The following is a 26916-nucleotide window of genomic DNA, read 5'->3' on the forward strand; positions in this document are numbered from 1 at the left end:
ACTATACTGTATACCTATAACTTAAATGATTCTGTACATTAATTATACTTTAATTATAAAAGACAACAACAAATAAAATAATTTTAGGATTACAGAAATATACCTACAGCCATTTTGAAATCAGTTGTACTTTTTTTATAGTTTTGAAGCAAGTTTAATTTCATTTGAATATGCTTTCTTAACTATAAAGATCTACACAAATGTTAGTACTTGATGCTATTGATCTGGAAGCTTTTTTCTTCCTCATTTTACTGATAAATAGGAGTATTATTTGAAGTGTTAATTCTAGAAGTTTTAAGTACTAAAAATTTGTTAAGTTTTAACAATATTAATATTCAGCACCTTCCAATTGCTTCTATATTGTACATTTATTTTTCATATTTAGCCAACTAAAGCTTATAGGATAAAGAAAGCCATTAAATGTCACTACTATCTATTAATTCCAAAATTACTAAGCATTATCAATATTTAACTAGTATTACCTATACAGTGAGGTGATGAACCACTCCAAGTGCCATCTGCCTGACATATTCTGGTGATTGATCCTACTAATATGAATGGAGGGTTGCAGCTGAATGAAACCTCTGACTGGTATATAAAGCTTTTGCCTTCTCTTTTTCCTTGGGCGGGTATACCAGGGTCGCCACAGAACTTTGCTGGAAGTGGAAAGAAAGACAATAATACAATGATTTAGATTCATCAGAGTAAACAGTTTAGAAAAATGATGAAAATAACTGGACTATTGCACTAAAGTGACATGCCATCTATGTTAATCTACCCCAATTAATTTTTTATGTTAATCTATCCCAATGAAAAATTTTTTAGCTTTTGTCTGCATGAATAAATGCTGACTGCTCAACTCAGCATAATATTAAAAAAATTAGTCTGATTAAACATTTTTCACCCAGTAGACCACCTTAACAATTGTAGATTTCTTGTATTTCTTTTGTTTGATATTAACCAGAAACAAATTATATATTTGTATATACAGGGTGCAAATTTGGAGTGTATTCTTGAAAAGGCATGTGATTCACAGATAGTGCTCTCAGAAAGAAACAACCCATAATGGTTCTAGGATATACTCTCCAGATTGCTCTGTATTTTTTTATGTATATAAAAGATCAAGTTGTCCGTTTTGTTGATACTCAGGCCACCTATCCCAGTATTTTGTTGTCTTCCTCTTCAAAATATTGTAGGGGGTTTTTGAGTGCTTTCTTTTTTTTTTAAGAAGGCCATCAGAATCCAAATCCATACTGAAGAGATCAATTTGACTGTATTTCTACACAAGTTGATTACATGATTTTATTCAACATATATATTTAACTACTAAAAATCAGATACTATTCTAGGTAATTTTAGGTACTTAGACTTATGGTAAACAAACTAAGGTTCCTGCACTTGTGGAGTTCATGCTTATGTGAGGAAAGCAAACAAACAATAAACATAATAAGTAAAGTAGTATGTGGGAAAGTAGTAAGTCTTATGGGGGAAAAACACTGTGGGAGGAGGAGATAAGGAGTGTGTGGGTATGGATATGATAGATGGTGAGGAGTGGTAGTGGATTTTAACAATGTGGCAAGGTTGTCTATCACTGAGAAAAGATTTGTAGGACAAGAAGCATTCAGCCATGCTGATATCCGAAGGAAGATCATTCCAGAAGAAGAAACAGCATTACCAAAGCCCTGTGCTGAGTCTGATCTAGCATTCTGGAAGAAGAAGGCGGCCAGTGAGGCTGACACAGAGTGAGCACGCAGAAATGTAACAGGGGATGAAAGTAGATGGTTTTAAATCTAGTAGATAAGTGAAGCAAAGTACATACAGCATTTGCTTTCAATTTTTCATTGTAGTAAAAAATACAAAACATGTAATTCACCATTTTAACTATGCTTAAGTATACTCGATTTTTAAATTTGAAGATTCAGCACCTGAAAGCTTATTTCCCTATAAAGCAAACAGAGACAACCAAACATTTTTCAGTATAACTGCAGCCTTAAGAGGGTTATAGGTTGAATGAACTTAAAATGCATCATCTAAACCAAGATGTTTTTGAGAGTAAAAGGGGGATTAACTGGATAGGACATCCACTAGGATAACAAGAATAAACAAGAAATGCTCCAGGCAACCTGGAATAAATGAATACCTTAATTATAGAATACCTTTGTCTCAAACTCAATGTTCAAAGAAAGACCTTCCCTGAAATTCAAGACTCTAGGAGAAATTTGGATTTTTAAACCTCTTTTTGGAAACATTTTTTAAAAATTTTATTTGTTTATTTTTACAGGGAGGTAATTAGGTTTACTTATGTATATATTTATTTTTCAGAGGAGGTACTGGGGATTGAACCCAGGACCTTGTGCATGCTAAGCATGCACCCTACCACTTGAGCTATGCCCTCCCCCCTTTTTTTGCTTTTATTAAAATTAAAAGTAATCATAAAGTAAATATTTAAACAAAATAAACTGGGGAAATTTTCAGAGTAAAGTAACACATGTAAAATAAACATTTATTTATTGTGTTTTGTTTTAATTTTTCTTAGATATAATTAAGCCTCAGTGCTACTTGGTATCCGAGCACTTCTAGCAATGTAACGTCAAACCCCACAGGCCAGGGTCCTTGGCTTACTAGTCTTTGTACCTCAAACACATTTTATACTCAATGGATATTTCCTCAGTGAAAATTGTCAGTGGGTATTTCAGCTTTAGTAATCATTTCTATCACTAAGTTATTTCATAGTCTACTTCTAACGTGTTTCTCTTTCAAATTTCTGCTGAGTCATTCATCTCAGAATCTTATCTTAATTCAACAACAAAAAAGGAGGAGAGATGGAACCGCATGAACTCCTCAGTTCTCCCTCCAAGTCCCCCATCATTCCACCCATTTTCTATCTTTAGATTTTCATGTACTAAACCAATCTATTGGTGTCAGGTTTAGAGGCTTAGGACACAGGGCTTATTTTCAAAAGGCTTTAGTACACAATGACATGACTTTACGATAAAAAGGCATAGTTTGAACAGAATTGAAGAGAAAAGTTGTTCTCTTTATTAAATACCTAAAACGAATGACTTTGGCTATTCAATGAATAAAAGAAGTGTCTCTTAAGTCAGACTTCTCTGGTAAAATGACCTTAGGCCATACAATAATGTAGATGGTCCCCTAAACAATGGCAGACTTACACAGTGTCCATACAATTTGACCTCTCTCTCTGAGCTCAATTGTCATTATCTATTAAAATGTCATGACTAAACATACTTACCCAGGAGTTCTGTTATGTGTAGTAAAAATAATATATGTAAAGCAATTGGGACAAAGTTAGCCTTATTATATTTGGATATTTGTTATAATTTAAATGTCAATAGTAAGTGTTTTATTATATTTGCATTTAAAAGAACCAAAAATAAAACATTATATCAAGAAACTTCTTAATTGAGATTTTTTCATTCATATCAAACTTTATCATAAACTCATCTCTGTGATATCTCTTTGTCTCTATCTATTCTGAAGTAGCCATAGAGTATCTAATCTCACTTAGAAAACACATTGATCTTTTCTAAGATGATCCTCAGCATGAATCAGAATTTTAAGGCCAATTTTTATGACATCAACCTTGAGGCACTGGAACACACTTATTCTAATAAATCATATTACCAAGAGGGAGCTTCTTTAAATGTTGCATAAATTTCATTCTAAGAGACCAAAACTACAGAAGTACATTAGTTTTATCTTGCATGCTCAATATAATTGCTTAGTAATATGTCTCTGTAGCGAGTATGATATGAATGATTTGATGAGCCAGAAAAATGGTGGTATTCATGCCAAGTATTTCCAATCACTTAATAGGAAGCTCTTCAAATAAACAATGCCAAAGTATCCCTAATAACTGTCTTCAGTTATTCATCATAATTCTGTACTATGTATATTAAATATATATTTATTTTATACTAAAATATGTGATTCATTCAAAAGAATATATATATACACACACGCAAATACCACTATATTATAAAACGACTATTCGTGAATGCAACATCATCTCAAGAAACTGAAAATTTCCAATACTGTTGAAAGTCCTTGTGAGCCTTTTCCCAGATAACAGCCCTTTTCTCAGGCCTGGATGACAGACCTTCTCTAAACCTGAATTCTACATTTCTCATTTCCATACATTTCTTGAGAATGTTACAGCAGTCATACACAGACCTAAGCACTGAATTGTTTAGTTTCACCACTAAAACAATGCTGATATTAATATTCTCGTACATGTCACCTTATGCACATGTATTAAAAATCTGTGTAGGGCATATCCCCAGGAATATGATTTCTAGGCCACAGCCTCTGCACAGCTTTAACTTTACTATATAATAGCAACGGGTTTTATAAATGGTTGTGTCAATTTACACATCCACTATGTGTATAAAAGGTTACACTGCTCTACATCCTCGACAACAGGATATTGTCAAACTGTTTTATTTCAGTTCTGTGATTAAGAATTAGCTATCCATGACTTCTGTCCATTTTTTGTTGTTTCATCTTTTTTGTTTTAGGAAATCTTTATATAGTCTCTATATTATTATTATTTTTCATGCATTAGATTATATTATCTAAGTTTGTGATTGGCCTTTTGATAATAAAAAAATAAAATTTATAATGTAGCTTATTTTTTCCACTTTTTCAGTTATGGGTGGAGCTTTTGCATCTTGTTTTAAGATATCCTTTCTTATGCCAAGAACACTTAGTCTTTTAATCTTTAAAACTTTTATATTTAAGTTCCTAATGAATTTGACATTGATTTATTATTTGGTGCAAGACAAAGATTATGTCTGTGTGTCTGTGTGTCTGTGTGTGAATTAACTGCCTTGTTGAATTAATTGAAATGTCTATTTTTTCCCCCACTGATTTGTTCTGTAATATATCAAGGGTCAATAAATCGTTCCATGCTCTCTATTTTTTAACACTGGTTTACTTGCTATCCCTGCACCTACAGAATGCTGTCTTAATTACTATAGCATTCTAAGTTTCGTATCTGCCAAGGACTGTACTACATGCCAGAGACAGGTAGTGAACAAAAACAAAAAACTTCAAGGAACATAAACTTGCACAGAGGACATTGTCCCCAAACTAAAACAAAAACGAAAACAACAAGATAAGTAAAATGTACAGTGTACTTGCAAACAAAGTGGTTTAGCCTAAAATTAGTCAGAGCAGAAGGAATATAATGGTTGGATTGCATTAAAAATAGCTACATATAGTAAATACTGATTTCTAGTTGAATTTCTATTATGCATGGGAAAGAGCTTAACAATCTCATATTTGTTCAAGCAAAATGTATTGCCAAGGTGTATTGCCAATAAAGTAGCTCTAAAAGAGTGAAAATGGGAAAATATAATTTAACTATGAAAATTATACTTACGTAAGCACTGTGGTACTTCTCCACTCCAGGTACCATTCCCTACACAGGTCAAAACAGCAGGAAAGGATAGTTCATAGCCTGGAGAACAGATGTAGCTAATACTAAAGCCCCAGTCGAAATTTGTTCCTTCCAACCTTCCATTAGAGATCTGGGGAGGAGTTGGGCAGGTAACAGCTGCAATTATATTAAAAGCAATTAGACACAGCTGTTGAAATATCCTGAGCGTTAAAAAAAATAAATATCATTAGAAGCAGCATATGTGCTAATTTAACCTTTTGGAGGACAATATGGTGTGGCATGTTTTATTCTCCTGGTAGTATTCCTGAAACATCCCTGGAATTAATCCCTCTAGGATGCTACTACTTCTTGGCAACATGATGGCTACTGGTTGTCAGAGATTCTCTTAGAAAATAACAAGCTGCCTGACATTGAAGGGAAGGCAAATAGAGGGTGACCTTCTACTGATAAATTATTGGTTGCATTTAAAATTATTTTCCTGTGACCTTTAGACAGTCTGAAGAGCAGGGTGTTTGGTTATATACAGTGTCAGCATTGTAGCAAGGCATTTGGGAGTAATTCTGTGACATTTTTGAAAATACAGATCATGTAGCTCATTAAAATATAAAAACTGGTTCTACTAACCACTTAGATTCATACACTAAAACTTATTGTAGGGTTTTTAAAGGCATTATAAAAATTATAAACATTCTTTTTAGAAATATTTTAAGTTGTCCTCAAGTAAGGATGGGTTGGATAAGGTGACAGAGATGGAGGGAAAAAGGGGGGTGGTACCAATTACAAAATCTAAAAATGAGGAATGATTTTATTTTGATGATGAGTAACATATATAAATAACTTTTTGGAGTTTTATAACATTGTCATTATCAGAATCAATAATGTATGAAATAATTTCTAAAATATAAAATGTCTGTTCATGTATTTTCATATACTAGCTGTATAAACATAGTGATCCAATTAGGAAACTATGTAATCAGGAAGAAAAGGACACACATTGGAATTATTCTTTGTTTTAGATTATATCAGGGAGTATTACAGGGGCAATTCATAGGCATTTAGAGAGGAACCTGAATGAGAAATTTTGATAATTAAAATCAGTATTATTATAAAATAATATAAATTGTCTGATATTGCATCTACAGTATTCTACAAGTAATCAAAAATTAGCAAAAAATAGAAAATATTTCCAATGGAAAAACAAACAGCATAAAGTAGATATAATGTTTTGTTGAAATATTTTAAAATCCTATATATTATTATCTACATGGTTTAAAAATATAAAATACAGTACTCATTTTGGTATCAGAAGAAAAATGTGAAACACTACCCAAAAAACTATTTAAATTTATATATTAAATTTGCATATTAATAAAGGATATATTGAAGAAACGATTATCATACCTCTACAAGTTGGCATTACTCCACTCCATGTGCCATTAGTTGTACAAGTCCTGATTCTGGAACCATTCAATTCCATTGTATAGCCTGGCTGGCACATGTAAGAAACATTTTGTCCAACCACATAATCATCTCCGTATCTCAGTCCATTGGCTGGTATACCTGGGTCTCCACAACTGATTACTAGCAATATTGGATTAGAAGAGCAGATGGTTAATGTGGCATGTATTTAATGGAGAGGAATAGTAAGCATATGGCATACTCAATATATAAGTAGGGAAAATTAGTTATCATGTTCATTTTAATGATAAAACATAAGCGTATTTAAACCACACACTGGCAATTCCTGATTATAATCGGTTAGTTACTTATTACAGATTCTATACATATGGTTCAGAACCTGTCATTTAAACTCTGGAAAGGTGGGGTTAATATGCTATGATGTTGTAAGGAATTCTGATGTGGTAATAATCTCTTTTAACCTGAATCAAATGATCATGGAGAAGCCATCCTATAGAATCAGTATTTCTAACAAAATATTTACAATCTATATTCCTATATATGGCTACTGAAATCTCTAATTAATCAGGTTTGCTGGACTGAGAGCATATTTTCTGCACAGTGTCATTCAAATGGATATTACAATAGTTTTTAATTCAAACAATGCTAGGTACAAAAATAATTTTTATTAAACAAATTAAAGAATGAGTACATTAAAAATGTGAATTTTTCACCTACAAGGCAAGATACATAACTTGTGGGCCCAGTGAAATGTTAAAACGCCATAGCTAGGGATAGAGAAATCAGTTTCCTATTTCCATTCTCTCATTGCCAGCCCAAGTGAAAGGACAACCCCCAATAAATTTCAACCTCCATTCAGGAATGTGTTTGTTTCCTGGATTGGGGGTGAGTGAGAGGCCTCTTGTCAAGTGCTTGCTTAATATGCCCTGTTACTGCCAGTCCAGGACAGGATTAGCTGCTGCCCTGCTATGCCCCAAGACTCCATAAATACATCCACCCATGCTTGCACCCAGGACCCCACAAAGGAGTGGAGAGGACAAGGGTGCAATGCAAGCCTCCTTCTGCTGATGACATGATGGGCAAGCTGGGCAGAGGGCATCAGTGGCCCAGGACAGGGGTGGGAATGAGAAGGTCAGACAGGGCCAGGGGCACCAGGTGGTGGGGAGCTAAAGGCTTATAACCCATCCAGAAAGACAGAGAGAGAGGGAGGCAGACTGCACATGAGCAGAGCCTCCAAACCCTTAGCACATGCTCCACTGTCCTGGTGTACTTCAATTACAAAACACAAATTCAAAGATTAAATCATTAAGAATTTTGAGATAGCGATCACAGAGCTTTAAGCCCCAATATCAGGACTCTTTTGGGCACAAGTTTCTATCAATTGTATTGGTTCATAAAGCTGGCTCAAATTATATATATATACACATAATATTGTCATTTATGATGCCACACAAAAACTTTCAAGACTTGACACAGCACAGAAAACAGAATTAAATTTAAATATGGCATTTGAGAACAGGGCATAGCAGAGATCATATATAAACCAATAAACCACTAGTTTTGAGGAACATGATTTAATAAGCATGTTGGCTAAACACATTCTGGAGGCTAAGGAAAAAAGGAAAAAAGAAAACACAAAAGGTTTCTTTTCCTTTTTTGGAGACAAAAAATGTGACATACTTGCTGCTTAGTATCTTTTTTTGCCTTTTGAAGTTTTTTTCATAAAAAGACAAATAATTTTACCAGGTAAATCTGGGCTATAGTGTCTCATTTTTATTTTTAATTAATATTTCCCAGTTTGGGGGAAGTCTAGGGTTAAAGACTAAAAATAGTTTAAGACATGGAAGACCCTAATGGCTATTAAATTACATTATATTTATTAAATTATATTAAACATTATGAATGTCAAGTTTTCTTCCATATTATTCTAATGTGTTGAGCCTAAGAAGTTTTAAGACCACGAATAATGACATTTAAAGAACAATATTCATGACACTCCACCAGCTAATCCTCAGAGCTCTCAATAGTTTTCTGAAATCACACTCACTGAGTGTTTCCATCTAACTCCTAATAAGTTTTGTATACAGGATAATTTTTGTTCTTTTAATTATTGATGAGGAAAATATTTTTAAGTTATACAACTGAGTTTTACAAATCCTGCTTATTTATCAAGAAGATGTCATTCCTTTTTGCAGTTTTAAAATTCGTAATCATATAGCAATGAGTTTAAGCCTTCAATTTATTTTGTTTTATTTTACTTTAAGTTATTTTATATTTTTAATCTATAGATTAAAAATTAAGAATGAGGAGAGTTAAAGAGAACAGCTATACATTGTTGTTTTCTGGACAGTGCTTTATAGATTGAATTAGAATTCTGGCAAGAAAGAACAACTAACCCAGTGGTAAGGCACATGAGTTGAGATGTAACCACCAAAAGAGAGGACAGAGGGTTTATTTTAGCACAGCACTGAGGAAGAGTTCTGCATATCTTGGCAGCATCATGAATGAAATGCCTGATAACAACAGCTTCAGAAGGATTTGTCTGGTGGCTTCTAATGAAGCAAGGGCCAGTCAAAGAGGCAGTTTCCAATAGCAACAGTCTTTGTAAAGAGCACCTGCTCCACAAGTCAGTTCATTCACCACCAGCTTGTTCTTAGCAACAAAAAGAGGCTTTCGTTTTTTTTTTTTCCTAGCAAATCCTTAAAATAGTAGCTCTTTAGGGCTTTACCCTAAAATTCAGTGACATCAGTGCGTAATAATAGGGTGCTGTTGCTTAATTCAAGAAAATCTTTCTTAAGGTCACCAGAATCCTTAATACACAGCACAAATGCACACTCGTGCGCGGGCACAACACACGCACACACCAATAACCTCCATGAAGACTGTTATTTTTAAAAAGATTAAAAAGACTCTCTTTTCTACACAGTTGTATGCTCTGAGCCTATTCTAGTGCATGAGTCACTGTAAGAGATTAAGTAAATATTTGTTTAAAGAATAAATGAGTGAACAATTGTGTATGGAATGGTTAAATAGCTCAAATTCTTAAAATCACATAAATTGTTTCAAAGGTTTGAATCTGGTTTCTCGGTAGCTCCTATCATTTGATGCCCACTTGGCATAATTTATGATAAATCTAAGTATGTAACTTCTGTACTAAATATAAAGAACAACTATGGTAATTCTAGTCAATTTATGCATTTCAAAACTTTCTCTTTTAACTTCTTAAACAAGCATGCATTTTAAATAAAATAGAATCACATTACCCACACTTATACAACAGAATTTATTTTTTACTCAATATCTAATGAATATTTTTACATGTTAATACATACCAATCCATGTAACTTGTTTTTAATGACACAATATTCCCTTACGTGGATATACATAGAATATGATTTATGTAACCTGTGACTGACATTTGAATTATTCCACTGTTTTCCTACTAGACACAATGCAGCAATGGACATCCTTGCTTGGCATTATTACACATGTGCTTTGCTGGGTTTCAAGTCCAGAACAGAGTTCTACTGTAGCAGAATGAAGTTCCAGAAAGTCAAATCATTTCCCTGGTAGCACTTCTGATTCTACACAATTTCCCAATGCCAAAGTTAGTTTCCTTCTTGTATCACAGTAAGGTAAGTATTCTCAACCTTAACCCTGACACTATTGACTTTTGGGAACAATTAATTCTTGGCTGCTTTATGCAGTAAGGATGTTTAACACTGACCTCTATCTGCTAGATACCAAGAGCACACTCCACTCACCTGCACCATCAAAACCAAATACATCTCCAGACATTTGGCAAAATCACCCCTGTTTGAAAACCACTGCACTGAAGGATAGCTCTTCCTCCTTAAGAAGACTTAGATGACTTTTTAGCTTCACTTGCCCCAGTTTCATGCTGGAATAGTTCCCCTCTTTATCTTGTGTGAGACTAGCCCATCTCCTTGACCTATCTTCTACAAGAAAAAAAAAATCTTCAAGAATTTGAAGGTTAGTAAAAAAAAAAAAAGACTGGGTAAGGACCAATGGCTGGTTATTTGGAACAAAGTCTTAGTTTCATTTATCCCTGGATATGATTAACTACACTGTCCTTGGCCCAAATGTCAAGACTTGCCTGATGTAGGGCATTGATCATGCTGGAAGCAGAAGTCCTGGTAGGTTACAAAAAATTCCAAGAAATAAATGAACATATATTTCTTTTTAGACCTGACAACCATTCCTTCCTTGACAAGCCCTGTCCTGGAACAGACTGCATCTTCTTCCAAAAACCCTATGTGCTCTCGGTACCAGAGGTGGTCTGCCGGTTAGACCTTGTGAAAGGCATGGGGATCCATACAGTTAATATCTTGAAGGATTTCTGTGCTGACCAAAAAAAAAAAAATGTTTATAGTGAGTATTTACTTGTGCTTAGTTTTTAGATCTTCTCTCTCAGTCTGAACATTACAGATGGGAACTTCACCAAATTTTGTTTATTTTTTACTGAGGATAGTCTGTTTACAATGTTGTGTCAGTTTCTGGTGTACAGCACAATGCTTCAGTCATACGTGAATATACAGATATTCATTTTTCATATTCTTTTTCACCATAAGCTACAACTAGATATTGAATATATTTCCTTGTGCTATACAGTATAAACTTGTTTATCTATTTTATATATAGCAGTCAGTATCTGCAAATCTCAAACTCCCAGTCAAATTTTAAGATCAGGATACTGTTATAAGCTTCCTAGTATTGTGGCTAGTTATCTTTCCTTTCCAGCTTGGTTTAGTTCTGTGGGTTTTTCTTAACATCTATAACTCCTCTGCCAAAGTGTTCAAGAGACTTGAATCCATGATATCTATCTTATCATATATGGTTTTACTCACCCACAAGAAAACTAGTTATTTTGGGGTAACTTAACACTCAGCACTGGCTGTGGGTCTGATAAGGACCTGTCTGGAGATGCAGAAGGATAGATGTAGAGAAGAGTGAAGAGTTTCTGCTTTTGAGGCATACTTCCAGAGAAAGATTTATTAAATGTGCAATTTCTCAGCTCATCTATAATCTGAAGCTGGTGAATATCAGCAGTTAGAATTTATGTGAGGAATATTTTTCCCTTTCCCCAGTATCTGTACTCAGATTAGATATGAGGAAGAAAAGTAGGGGCATCACCATTATTATTAACTTATGTTTATTCCAAAAATGTTTCCTGAAGTCATGAAAATGGACAAGGTAAATCACAGCAGACATATCTACATGTGATCAGACAGAAGTTTTTAAAGAACAGAAAAACTGTGTGTGTGTGTGTGTGTGTGTGTGTGTGTGTGTGTTTTGCTGCTGGGCAATCAAGCAAATAAAAGGTATATTTGCAAATCACCCCGGTGGGAAATTCTCAAAGGGCAAAAGTGCTTGAAATGCCAAAGCTACTTCACCACCTGTGAAATATTAGAGACCAGGGATTTACCTTACTGAACACTTTATTCTCAGTTCCTGGCAAAGTGCCCAATTATAGTAGGTCCTGAATAAATTATATTTTACTAACTGGATCCATAAGTCATCCAACTATAGTAAATACCCAGAGTTCTCTTACTTTTTCATTTATACTATATTTGAGATATAGCTCTATACTATAATAAGTTAAAAATTATATAATATTCTAAAAATTGGATCACTCCTCTGATTATCACTATGCAGGAGGAACTGGTGGCCTAAGGATGGCTAGTCCAGGGGGAGTGCTGAAACACTTAAAGTGACCAAAATTTTGTTTTAAAGAAGTAGGAAAAATCCAAATAGAATTCAATTCTTTATATCTTACTTTTATCCAAGCATTGCAAATGGATAATTTATTCAACTATATTTTAATGCTTCTATTTTTTCTAAAGGGCTTTTATTAATTCTTCCCTATTCAAATCATCCTATATTGAAACATCTGTTATATCATCAGTCTTGTTGGTTTTATCTCTTTAAATTGATATTGTCCTGAATCTAGCAGATCCCCTCTTCTATTATTACATAAGTAATTCAGCAGTACTCCCCCTCATTTATTTGGACTCATCACACTGAAATATTTCATCTTTCAAGATTTGCAGATTTATTGTTGACTTATATTTGTACTGTATGTTTGAACGCTGATCGTAAGATAAACAAAAAATTATTGATAAGATATATAGAGAAAACTGCAATTTTAAGTGGAAAATATTGTTGAGCAAAAACAAATTTTACAAGTGGTCATCTCATTAAAAAATGATATAACTGAAGAACTGAAATTGGTAAGTGCAGAAAAATTGGAAAAGTTGGAGAGGAATAGGCTATACATTAAAAGAACATTTCTATATGTCTTATAAGCAATGTCCTATATTTCTTTCATGTCAAATATATTTGACCATTGTAGTGTAAACAGGAAACAAAGAAAACAGAAAGGAGACAAAATACAAAAAGAGAGAATGAAGTGAACCTGAGAACATTGCTTCCTGAGTCAAACAGACTTGGGTTTAAATCTTAGATCCTACAATTTACTAGCTGTGTTATCATGGGAAAGAAAGTTGTATTTTTCTCTGTAAGGTATTATTTCTTCAAATATGAAATAAAAGCATAATAGTATATAGTTTATAGATTTCTTACGAGAACTAAGTGAGAGAATTTGTGTAAAGCACTTAACACAACTCCACAAATGGTAAATACTCAATGACAAATATTATTCATAATGAACAAAACTAATAACACTTTGAATGGAGAGAAAAAAAGGGCATGTTTTATATTATTAAGATGGGTTTTCCAAAAATTGGAATCAGGAATTTGGTTTGGAAATTTACTCCAATATTTTAATTTTTTTTCACACCTAATTTAATTCATTCTGAATTCATATTTAGGTCCTTGGATATAGGTAACTAGAAAAATAGTGCCTAGAAAAGGTATTAAATAAAAATTCACTAGAAATACATTTTATTTGAATTTAACATCTCTGGTATGTATAAGAAATAAATTCAGCAAATGGGAAATTTCATCCATTTAGATGGTAGGAATAACTGTTTAGTGATGAGCAGTCAATAAGTCAGTTAAATGATATGGTACCTCAGTATCCTGACCCATGCATGTAAATCTATGACACAAATCTTCCAGTTCCATAAATTACATGATTCTATCAATCATATATTTAAATTAACTTTCACTGAATATTAATGAGAAGGACTCTGAAACACTGGTTCTAGTTAACTGATCACTACATACAAAAGTTTTCAGTATGTTAGATTCTTTAATTACAGAAGTTTAATCTGTTTTAATTTCCACTGAAACTTCTCTCTGTATTCCTTTTTTGAGAATACTTTTATTTTTGCTTTTGGTTTGGTTTGCTACTGAGGTGTTAGCAATTTTTTTGCCTATAAAGTAAATCAACTGCTAAATTCTCAGTTTTTAGTTTAAGCAATTCATCATCTAAAAGTTAACGCTTGAAATATCTTAACACAATATTTCTCCTTGAAGAATTGACATAAAAAAGAGACTTTCATTATAATTTTGATATGTTATTTGCTACTTGTCTGTCTTGAATTGAATGTTTTATTACTTAGTTAAAAATTCCGAAGGAAAAACAAAGACAATTCAGTAAAAACAACAACAACAACAAAAGATGTAATTTTCAATCTCTAGAATTAGGGTATGTTTACTTGTTTATCTTTACTTTGTTAAAATTGGAAAACATCTTGAATAAAAGAGTTAGGTATTTATCCATGAATAAATGAAATTGCTATTCAATGTGGACAAAAGTGCCACTCAGCAGATTTCCTTTATGCTGAATATATTCATTATTTAAGTCTTTTACATAACTGTATATTGAAAACATACTATATATCGTAACCAAGTGCTATTTATAAAATTACAAGCCCTCTCTGCAAGTATTTTAAAACGGAGTGGAATGGTAATCATGCATACTAGTAGCTAAAATAAAATTCATATGAGATATTTAAGTCAGTCAATAACTATTTACTCAGTCACACTTAAGTTTCGGGTGCTGGGTTCCACCCAAGAGGATCAAAGAGATAAAACAGCCCCGGTTACTACTGTCCTATGAAGTTTACAGTTTAGTGGTATAAGGAATTACCATAAAAGGGTTTTATAGTATAGAGAGATCAGTTTTAGCCAAAAAGGGACTTGAGGATGAACTGTCCTGAGAAGGCTGTTGCCAAATGTGTCATTAGAGCTAATATTTACAGGGTACTGGGTAAGAGTTTTAAAGGGTCAGATGAGGTGGTGCAGTATGGAAACATTACAGTATATTTCTTAATTGTTAGCTTACTCACTATTACAACATTGAGGCATTTTCAAAACAAGTGGGAGAACTTCTTCAAGGTGGAGAAAAAAGGAAGAATTGGCTCTCAATTTGAAACAACAAAAACAAGCAAACAAACAGAAAACCAGGTGTCTTCAGGAAGCAAAGCACAGTGATCCTTGAGTGACAGGAAACACTCCTATGAGTCCTATGATTGCCCTGTCTTACTGCCTTAAGAGAGTTTTCAGGCTAGGGAACAGAGAGAAGGACTTCATGCAGAGTCCAGCTGACTCCCTGTGTTGAAAAGATGGATCGGACTAGAGAGAAGAAAGTGGATAGACTTTGTGAGACAAAGTAAAAAAGAGAACATGCCCAGGGAGAGATCTCTGGAGACCTAGGGAGAAAACTCCTTGGGTATTCACCAAGTACTTACACAGCCATAGGATGACTGCTCAAGGTGGAGTAAATAACTACCCCAAAGATCAGAGGTAACAATATCTGGCACTGACATAGGGCCAGGAATATTAACTTATTACTGACTCAAACCAACAACTGGGAAATATTTTGCTATTACAGGTTTTGCTGATATGTTCTATTCAGTGCTTATTTCAACAACCTTTCAGCCATAGTTTGACTTCAGCTTCGAAGAGACATAATACACAAAGGGTATCTCAACAGCCCTGTCATCACACTCAATGTTTGCAGGCAAGATATTAACTACAACCGTCTTTCTCCAGAATCACAAATATGACATGGCATTCCTTTGATGACATCCTCCTCTGAGTTGATTCATTTCAGCCATTCATTCAGGAAATACAAATACTCACAAAGGAGCTAAGGGAAAAAAGGAAGGGGATGGATCATTGGCGCACACATAGTATAAGGCCTGTCTTCTCAGCAAATTTCTGGGAATTCTTAGGTCAGCCAAGAGCTACTCCACCAAAGATACTGTCAAGAACTGTTGTTTCTCAGCAGCATTAAAATAAGCTGAACACCTTTTTGGGTCCTGAAAGCAACATGTTCTTCACTTACCAATTTTACTTAAGCCCATTTATGTTTATATTTACAAATGGGCCTACTTTTAATGAGGGCCCCTATAGCAAAAGTATACTCTGTCCAAATTGCAATATATAAGGCACTCCCATTAGTCTCTCAAGAGCCTATTTCACTACAGAGGCTAAAGCACCTTCTCATGACTCCTCGAGTCTCTGAACACATCTTAAAACAGCTCTTCTTTTAAAACATTTCATGACTTACATAATGCCACTACAGTTCTTCTTAATAAATATAAGCAACCATGATTTTCCAATGGATATATTATTGCTGGTTAAATTTTATTTTATTGTATATATGTATTAGTTTGTGTAGAGAAATTAAAATAAATTAAAAAAAAATCCCTCAAGTAGGTGGTTTCATTATGATATTGAATTTCTAAAACGGCATATTTTTTTAACATCTCAAGAGGGCAAATCAGCCACCAGGACTTCTTATAATAGAGAAAGAATCCATAAATAATCAGCCTTCTTTTTTAAAAACCAAGTCAGCTATCAATATGTGTAAGATTGGCAAAACAAAATCGATTTTTTTTTGTGTGTTTTTACCTGTGATTACAGCTGCTAATACACTTCTATTCTTAACATACTGTAAAATTACATTTAATGCCTTGGCAAGCCAACTGATTCTTAAACTCACTGGTATATACTAGAACCATAACACTACTATCATCTTTTAATCTGAAAGACAACACAAATATTCAAAACCTTGCATGGCTTGATTAATTACAAAAACACACACATACATGTTTATATAGTCATAAATATTTATCACATAACTAGTGATGTTTCAAAATATTGAGAAGAAACTTACTTGTACAGTTAGGCAAAGTTCCAGACCATGTTCCATTGGCTGTGCATTGCCTAACTGAAGGTCCAGAAAGGATATATCCCTCCATGCAGGAATAAATGACTGAACTAGAAAATGTTGTGCCATCAATCCGAAAGACTTTTCCGTTGGCTGTTGTCCCTGGGTTACCACACTGAACAGCTATGAAACAAAATGATTAAGAGCATATATAGAAAGAGTCCTTTCACAAAAAAGTTAAGGACTAAATGATTGTTTCAGATTATCCAAAGGAGCTACAAAACCCCTCTTAAAAAAAGCATTGAATTATCTTTTATAAGTAGTTGAAATTCAAGATGAATTTATATTAATTTAATTAGTTTACTTACTGGGATGCAAGTCATATAATAGATTTAAAAAAAAAAATTTGTTAGTTGTTTTGGTAAAAACTTTGCACAGATAAGTAATTGCTGTGCATTGCCTTTGGGTACCACAAAATCTTTCAAACGATTTTAAGAGTCTCTGCCTAAAAAGCAAATCATGAAAAATTGGAAGATATGTAATAAGAATCAAAGGCTTATTGTCATTATACTTGTAAGAGAGCAGATATAAAACACACAATTTAAATATAAGCATCTATGTATGTTTTTATTTATAAAAGTATATAACTGATTTGCATTAAAACCTTATAATCTCTATTTCTGGACCAATATTTACAAAAAATAAACTGAGTAAAAACAAAGTAGCTTAATTCTAGGGATGATATTCTGTAAATTTTCAACACATCCTAAATAGGGGTTATGAACCAAAATACCTTATATAATCATTCTGCATTATGTTTAACTTTTTGCCGTCAATGGCATAAGTGCATTTTTAAAATATCTTAAAAGCACGCCTATGTCAAATGTAATACCTAATTTTGTTGTAATACAAAAAAATTTTTAATACTTTACAGAATATAAGGCCACCTGTATGAATATGAGTTGTAATTATAGTTTCAGAAAATACTACATGTATCCCTTGCTGCATCTTAAACATTTAATTTTGCCTATCCTTTGTAGTGATGCTTTATATTTGTACATGTGTGTATACATTTCACACATTACAATTAGGGCCTCTTTCTTTCACAAAGGTTAGTAACTGGATACTTTTCCATTTATATATATATATTCATAATTTACCTAACCAACCTCCTGCTGATAAACATGAAATTTAGGTTAGTTTACTTTCTCTATCATTTTTGGTTGTAATATACTCTAGGTTACATATACAACTATGTACATTAGTTCTGTTTTTAAGATAAATTTCTGAAAGTGGAATTTCTGGATAATTTTAATTTCTGAAAAAAAATCTTTTAGTTACCCAAGATAACAGAATACACACTTGTATCAATAGCATAAAAGTCTGCTTATTTTCACACATCCTCTCTAATACCACATGCCATCATTTTAAAAACCTTGTCAGTTTGTAAAAACATGCTCCACTCTTTAAAATCTGTATTTTCGCATTTATGATATTAAGATATTTTAACACATTCATTTGCTATTTTAATTTTCACATGTGTTTTACCCATTGCATTCTAGGAAAGTTTTATATTTTATTGTTAATTACTAAAGAAATATAACATAACAAAACATTTGGAATAAAAAGAATAAAAAACTACAAATTTCACCATTCTGCCCTATTATCATTTTTAGTGTAGTGACTTTTATTCTTTCTCTCATGTGAGTATCATTCCCCATGATTTTAATAGAGTACATAATTTTAAATCTTATTTTTTAGCTAAGTTTTATATGATTTACATTTTCTCATATTGCTTCATTCCCTTTATTCTAGTATTTTTATTGATTATACACTATTACATTATGTAAATGTACAACTGCTTATGTAATATGTTTCCTAGTGTTGTCAGATTTGTTCCCATTGTTGCTAGTTATAGTCAATTAGAAATAAAAATACTGCATTTTTATGCTATTGTGTTTCCCTTAATATTCTTATTTTCTTTAGGAAATAAATCCTCAAAAGTGAAGTTAATAAATCAGCTATATATATTCTATGAATATATATGCGTTTTAAACAAATTAATCTAAAATGTAACAAAATAACTCTAGAAATGTTTTAAAGTTCTACTTTTGTTGTACGTACACTACAATTTCATATTAAATTGAAAAATGATGAAACAGGTGAAAAATGATGCTTTGATGTTTAGTTATGCAGACTTCTTTCTATAGTTTATAATTTTTTTGCTCTTCTGCATTTTCTGTTCATTTATTCTTTCCATACATCTACTAGAATCTATTTTTCTAAGTGATTTTTATGAGCTCCATTTTATGAGAAAATATAAATTCTATTATATTTGCTACAACTCCCAGTTCTGTTTTATCTGTAATGTGTATACTAACAAAATAAACACAGCATCAGGTTGCATTTCGTCTAAAAATATTTTGCAGTTTAGCTGAACAAAGGATTAGCTGAGCTATCACCCATATAATGTACAACATCATTACAAAGACTTGGCCTTTGAAAAAAACATTTGAGAAATAAAGTGAACAGTTTAGTATTACTTCCTGTCTTTTGCTCAGCAGTTTTGTTCCCCAACTCCTTTCCCTTTCTCCTTAGAAATTAAGTGGCAATTCCCTCTTAATTAAGATTATTAAATTTGGTCCAGTTAAAAAACAAAAGCTATCTTTCCTAGAATATGGATACTAATTTTAAACAAAATAGAAAGTTTCTGAAATATAGTTAATCAAAAAACAGTCAAGAAGATTTTACTGGGAATTGTTTTCTGTTTATAAAACTAATACATTTAGTGTAACATCAAGTAAGTTTCATACATACCTTTGCAAGTTTAGTTTTTGCACTAAAATAATCTCAGAAAGAATGATTTAAATTAAAAGGTTAATTTTCCTGCAATATTTCATTTTCTAGCCATCTTGTAAAGATGTAATTATGTTAACCGAGTGAGGACAATTAACAATTTTATTTAACATCTCAAATTTTAAGAATTCTAGTCACTACCAATATCTATAAATAAAAATCTCATTTATACTTAGGCATCTGTCTATATTTTTTCCATTTCTACAAATGTGAAAACTAAAACAGGTCGTGAGGTAACGTTGATGTAAGAACAACCTAATGTTTTCCTAATGGTGTCTACAATACAGAGCACTGTGATAAAGGGGGGGGATAAATATTTTTAATGAATACTTTTAACTTTTCCAATCTAGATATCTGCTGTAATGTGAACAATGTCTATGTATAAATGACTCATGAAAGATATTTTAAATCATTTAATAATTATTACCTACCATATTTCTCTTACAGGATAGGGTCAGCCATGGTTGAGGACATGGAGAACTAGGGGGAGCAACTTCACTAGCAGCACCCAACTGAACTTGATACACTCTCAGTACAATTAGTTTCCATTTGAGATTACCTTTGCATTCTGGCTGCCTTCCAGTCCAGCTGCCATTGACTAAACATGTTCTTTCTTCTGAGCCATGAAGAATATAACCAATATCACAGGCAAAACGTACAGAACTTTTGGTTCTGAAATCGCTTTCCTGTCTAGAGCCATGCCCGGGAGTACCTGGGTCCCCACATGTACCAGTAGCATCACCTGCAATTCAGTACAGTTCAGGTTAACTTATTTCAAAAAACATTTACTAAGTTTATGGCTTAGTCCATCACTCTTGTAGGCATATTTTTTGGTGCATGTTGTGTTTTAACCAACAAATTGACTGGGTAAAATCATAATTTATACGTCCATCTGACTCCAGTCATAAGAAAAAGCCTAAAGGAAAAAGAAAATAGTTGAAGAGTATAGTGTAATTTTCTGTATCAGTGATATCTGAAGACATTAAATAAGTTAAAAATATTTCATTAGTACTTCCAAAACCTAGTTCACAAGCAAGCTAATGGAAAATTTAAAATTGACAGTACTATGAGCTCAAATGAGAATGGATTTAGAAAACTAAAACTGAAGAAGTGGATTTGGTAATTTTCATCTTTCTTTCTGAATTAAAATCAGTTTCTGTTAAATTAGAACTATGATGTGCAGGAAATTGTAAATGTTAAAATAATTGTATTTCTAGTCTAAATTTTCACCCCCCTAATCTTCTCTGCCAATGACCACAGACCAAAGATGAATGAATTGCATACTTCTCATACATTAGAATATAAAAATAAATTGTAAACAAAGACTATAAATTCTGACTTAAGTTCTTAATAAGGATTTTGTTCATGGCTAAGTGTTTATGTTTTGATTATAGTGTTAAGGGTTTACTCAGTCCCTTTATCATTTCTTAAATAATTCTAATAAAAGTTGCCACAGTATTAGTATACATTAAGAGAGACAGAGACTGAAAGAGACAGAGATAGGGAGATACAGAGAAACAGAAAAACATAGGAAAAAAAGAAAGAGAAAGTTGAATACATGAGCATTGAAAGTGCTTTCTGTCTATCTAGATGCCTTTTTTGACATGCCCTGTGTATTTGGAATCCTCTATACCTCATCTGCATGTGATGTAACATTAACGACCATATAAAAACTTAAGGTCAGTGTTTCACTTTTAAATATATGTGTATACATTTTGTTGTTTTACAACTCAGTAGTAGTTTCCTAATCCATTTGTGTTTCTGTGTGTGTGTGTGAAAGAGAGAGACAGAGATTGAGCTTCTGTATTTATACATATTACCAGCTATCTGAGTGAGTTAACTGTAAGTTACACCAAGATAAGAGTTTTAATTCATTAAAGTCAGTTTTATAGTTACATTAAAAATAGCTTTCAAAATCTATAGATTAAATTTGAAGTCCTAGGCATTACTTCATAAGGATTAACCGCAATGACAAAGAAAACCTGAAACTAAGTAACCACTTAGCAACTTTTCCCCTAAAGGAAAAACGACATGAAACAACTTCTAATAAGTCATCAGTAAGATCCCCACAGAGACAAGATAATATAAAGATAATGGACGATACAGGCAGAAAAATCAGCACCAATATCTGGTCAGTGGGTAAAAATAAACAGAATAAATAGTATCAAATAGGGAAACATCACAGATCTTAAACTAAAATATCATTTTTAAAGAAAACCAGCTCAGAAAAGATTTATCAAATACTCTGTGAACAAATTATTAGTTAAAAACAGACAAAATTCACTTATTCTAAGATAACTCTATTGGGGATATAGAGACTCAAGAGTTACATGTTGCCTGTTAGTAACAAAGAAAGTTAGGATAGATAAATAGCATTCATAAAATTTGTTGGCTTAGTTTAATTTAAAATATTTAGGACTTTATTTTAAAATTATGCCATTAAATAATTGATTGCTTACAAAGTTCAGTTTACAAAGAACTGAACTCTAACAGGAAATCACTGAAATAACACTGCCTTCTGGGGAAAGTTGTATTTGGTATCTGCAAAAATGGAATAGCTACTTAAGCTTGAGTGATTAGCTATTTTAATGAATAATAACACTTCACAAGTAGCATCCTAAAACCACTTACATTAGATACAACACAGTTTAAAACATCTACATGATCAGTATTAATTTGTGCTCTAAGTTTATATTACCTTAGGAATAATTGCAATAACGTGCAATGTTACAGCTTCTCTCATGAAATTTTTAAAAGAGAAATGTATTGTATCTCTTCAGATTGCTTTATCTATATATCCCTAATAATAATAATAATGTAATTTCCAACACACACTGTCCAACTTTCCAAGTGGTACCTGAACAATGAGGCTGTGATCCACTCCAATGGCCATTTAACTGGCAAGTTCTTGATGATTGGCCTAGAAGGGTACGCTTTCCTGTGCAGGAATAGTGAACAGTGGACCCAAAGGTATACTTCTCACCAGACAGGACTGCATTGGGAGGAACTCCAGGGTGTCCACAGTCAATCACTACAATACATAATTATTGAATATAAAATTTTTTTATATCTCCTATCGAACAACCTGCACAAACATTTTATGAAATAAATCAGAAGTAAATTATCTGCTCTAATACACACAATCTCCAGAAATCAAACATCTATGTGAAAGCTGACTTTTTAAAAATAAAGTGTAAGTTTTAGCTCTAGGCGTTATTCTGTTAGCCCACTCACCCTGAGCATGAGTTTAAAGGAACACTGTCAGTAAGCTTCAATGACTGAGTCAGTATAAGTCTGTATGTGTGGGGGGTGGGGAGTATGTGGCACAAGCATATGTTCATGGGTTTGAAGCAGGAATGTGTCTGGGCCAGGATGTGCAAGTTAGGGAGAGTAGTGATGTGAATTCGCTAAATAAGGACATACAGAAATTAAAAGAGAAAAAACTTTGATGGTAAAAGAGATGAAATGAAGATGGATTTGTGACACACAATCTAGACTACACATAATGTTCTATTCCAGGCCATTAATGAATAAATTATGCTCTATAAAGAAAATACGCAGTAGCTTGTCAATCAAAACACAGCTAAGCATAGCAGAATCAGATGTTCATACATCAAGATTTCTCTTTATAAACTAGAGGTAGCTTAGGAATTTACTCTGTATCCCCTTTTAGTTGTAACTTGAAAAAATAATGAGTGCAATATGACTCTAGAGTATTAAATAGCCACAAGGGGACATAAACTTAATAAAACCCCTGAATACTTAGCACACTACCAGGGAGTGCCAGAGGAAATAAAGGAAAGGCAAAAAGTAGAGCTAAGGAAACCTGAAGAAGTTTATGCTTACATGTCCTACAAAAGATTAATATTGTGGTCACACAAGCCTAAGTAAATGAATTACTTAAACCACTAGACTACTCAGTCCACAAAAAGGAACCAAACACATTTTAAGCAGAGGATCAACAATTGACTTGATAATCTGCATAGACTCTAAAATTGTACAGACACTGTACAAAGTTTTGTTTCTTTTGTTAGTTCATAGAGTAAATGAATGATGTCATAAATTTTTCAAAAAATCTTACCCCATGTAAATAAAGTGCCTCTAAATAAAACATAATCATAAAACACATTTATAATATAGCAATTTAGTATAATCAGAAATTACTTGCACAATGATTTCTTGATATACTACTCCTTCAATCTATAAAATTCTTCTCTTTCCTCCCATGTCCAGGATTCATCAACTCTGAGATGTAACTATATCTGAGACCTAAAAATTGACTGAATTACACATGTTCACTTCTCTATGTCCTCATAATTTCCATTTATTTCTGTTAAATTATTATTTTCTCACTTTACATCATAATTATATGCATTTCTGCGGTAGTTTATTTTTATTTATATTCTACAACTTCAACACAATATATAACAAAATGCACTCAAATGCTAACTGACTTGAAAGATGATATGTATTAACACTGTATATATGAATGTGTCTGTAAATTATAAGTACTTAAAATCAATAAATTTTAAGAAACACTTTTGTCTAAATTCTTAAGTATTCTGAAGGCTTAGTAGCTGTTTATATTAAGACAATTTTGCCTTAAGTAAAATTTGAAATACCAGTGAAAAAAAAAATGTAGTTGCCTCTCATGGGATAGAATTATCATAGAGTATGAAATATATCTGCTTTTAATATTCTATCTGCACTATGACGGTTCAAAATCAAAGGATGATGAAGAAATACAAATCACATTAATATTTATAAATTAGGGCATTGAATTGGCAGAGTATAGAAAAGTGCAGTTTTGGAACAATAAAATGATACAATCAATATAATTCCTTCTGATACATAGTTCTAGATACTTTATAAAGACAATAATTGTCCATGTTGCTCCCGTGGCATTTTCTCGAGGAAGAGTTCACATTATCTACTTACTGATACATTCTGGTAAAGGTTTGTCCCATTGTCCATTAGGTTGGCATATCAAAACTGAAGATCCAAATAAGAAATATCCAGGATTGCAGTCATAGAATACCACTGTACCATAGGTGAAATTGCCATGTTCTATTTTACTTTCTCTTTTGGAGTTGGCTGGAATTCCAGGATCAGAACAGTTGACCACTAAACAAATGACAAATTTTGAAATTATATTTGGAATAATATACATATACCTATATAATTTCCATTAAAAACTTAGTTTCAAGGGTAAATTTAATCAAACCAACCAAGGATTCAAAGAATAAAATTAACATATGAACTATGTAGATAACGGAATGAAATTTGTGTGGCTGAAAATACTGGAAATAGGAAAACTTTCCTGCAAAATTGTTTTGAACAATAGCAACTCCATAAATACTATGAATGATAGCTTTCAAGCTGTAGTTAAACCATTAAATAATGGAGCTAAATGATAATTTGGTTGTATTTTATTGACAACATGAAGTATATTATACCTCTGCAAGTGGAAAAAACATAAAACAATTCTCTTTAATCTGTTTCTATGGAGAAAACAATAAATAATCCTTCAAGGCAGGTATCATGGTAATTCAGGCCACCAAAATTGTTTTCCAAAAATATGAAGAAAAATATTAAAAAAATAAGTTCCATTAATAATGAAGCAAACTGCAAGTACAAATGATCTCTATGACTTTATATGCAGCAATAAAATAGGTACAATACAATTAAGCAGCTGAAATAAAGTCTACCAGTTTTAACTTTAAAAAATTTAAAAATTAAGTAAAAAGAAAGCACTACTAATGAGATGACATCAGTATGAAATCTTTTTGTTTTATTAGCTGAAAACTGTCTACTGCTCTACTCAAGTTGTTTCAAATGTCATCATCTGTGTTTATGCAGACACATTATTACTGTGCTATAAGCTGGAATATAGTTAGACTTTTACCTTTGCATACTGGTGGAGGATGGCTCCACTGTCTGTTGGCCTGGCACTGAGCCTTTGTTGGCCCTTGCATAAGATACCCAATATTGCAAGAGAATGTCACCACATCATTAAAGTTGAACCCATTTCCACTTGTTCTTCCATAAATTGGACTACCAGGGTGACCACAGCTCACAGCTAATAGCAATGGGGTGAGGTGGGGGACACAAAACAGAATATTTGGTTATCAATTATCACATAAAATTATACTTAATCATTTCAAACAATGTGAAAAGAAGGCCACTTTTATATGAAAATATTCTTAAAATAATTTTACTAATACAAAAGAGCAATTTAAAATGCCAAAATACTCTAATATAGTACAAGCATTATATTAGTAAGTAGATAATTACTTATAATTGTGATGATTTTATGCAAGTGGTACATAGATATTTTAAGTTCCAAGGTACCCTTTCACTCTGTTTCTTTTTAAGGAAGAATACTGAAATTCAAAGAAATCTGGGAATGATCGAAGTTCATGTCACTAGTTAATAGCAGAAAGGAATGAAACTGACCCAATTTTCCTTTTCTAGTTAAATTTAAGAACTAAAGATTCATGAAAGTAGTTTTTTGTATTTAATTTTAAAAGTTTCTTTTAGTATTGTTTATACAATCATTTTTATGAACAATAGATAAGCAAAAGTGTGCTTGAAGAATAGTTTAATGTGACTACATAATGTGGATAATTATAAAATAATGCATAATGCTGTATTAGAATTCTCCTTAATATTTTGAAATACCAATATTAACATTTCCTAAATCAATCAACCTTACTGGTATATTTTCTTCAATATTGATATTTGCTAATTTAGCACAGTTTTGTTTAGAAATAATGGTATCAATAAGATGAATTATCTAAGTCCTTCTAATGTTATAGTTCTTCTCTAGATTTTATGCAGTATTGGCTTTTTCCAAACATTATTTCTATAAGCTGTTTTATTGCATTATCTCATTTTATTAATCATAACAACTCCAGTAATACTGCTTCATAATTGGGCACAGTGAATGACCATAGTCACTGTTAGTATTTTCAGAATGACCCAACAGCAATTAATTTGCAGCTGTAGGTTAATGACAACCTACTCATTTGGAAATTTAACTGCATCTTATTCTTGTTTAAAATTGTCAATAAAGAAACCAGTTTTACTCCAAGAGCCAATTTCCATTTACAGT

General features: G+C 32.4%; 1 protein-coding gene across 3 annotated transcripts in view; it reads right to left on the reverse strand.

The window, feature by feature from the left end:
- Positions 1-26916, reverse strand: part of CSMD3 (CUB and Sushi multiple domains 3) — a 1011591-nt gene that overhangs the window by 32164 nt on the left and 952511 nt on the right. For all 3 annotated transcript variants that reach the window (XM_074352931.1, XM_074352929.1, XM_074352930.1), the window contains 8 exons: positions 25708-25881; positions 24741-24926; positions 22660-22833; positions 20362-20544; positions 16953-17129; positions 6824-7003; positions 5405-5578; positions 483-656 (listed from right to left, as the gene is read on the reverse strand). In XM_074352931.1, coding sequence (XP_074209032.1) covers positions 483-656; positions 5405-5578; positions 6824-7003; positions 16953-17129; positions 20362-20544; positions 22660-22833; positions 24741-24926; positions 25708-25881 — 1422 coding nt within the window. The remainder of the gene's footprint in view (positions 1-482; positions 657-5404; positions 5579-6823; positions 7004-16952; positions 17130-20361; positions 20545-22659; positions 22834-24740; positions 24927-25707; positions 25882-26916) is intronic.

This window comes from Camelus bactrianus, chromosome 25 (genome assembly GCF_048773025.1).
Source record: "Camelus bactrianus isolate YW-2024 breed Bactrian camel chromosome 25, ASM4877302v1, whole genome shotgun sequence".
In the NCBI taxonomy this organism is placed as follows: Eukaryota; Metazoa; Chordata; class Mammalia; order Artiodactyla; family Camelidae; genus Camelus; species Camelus bactrianus.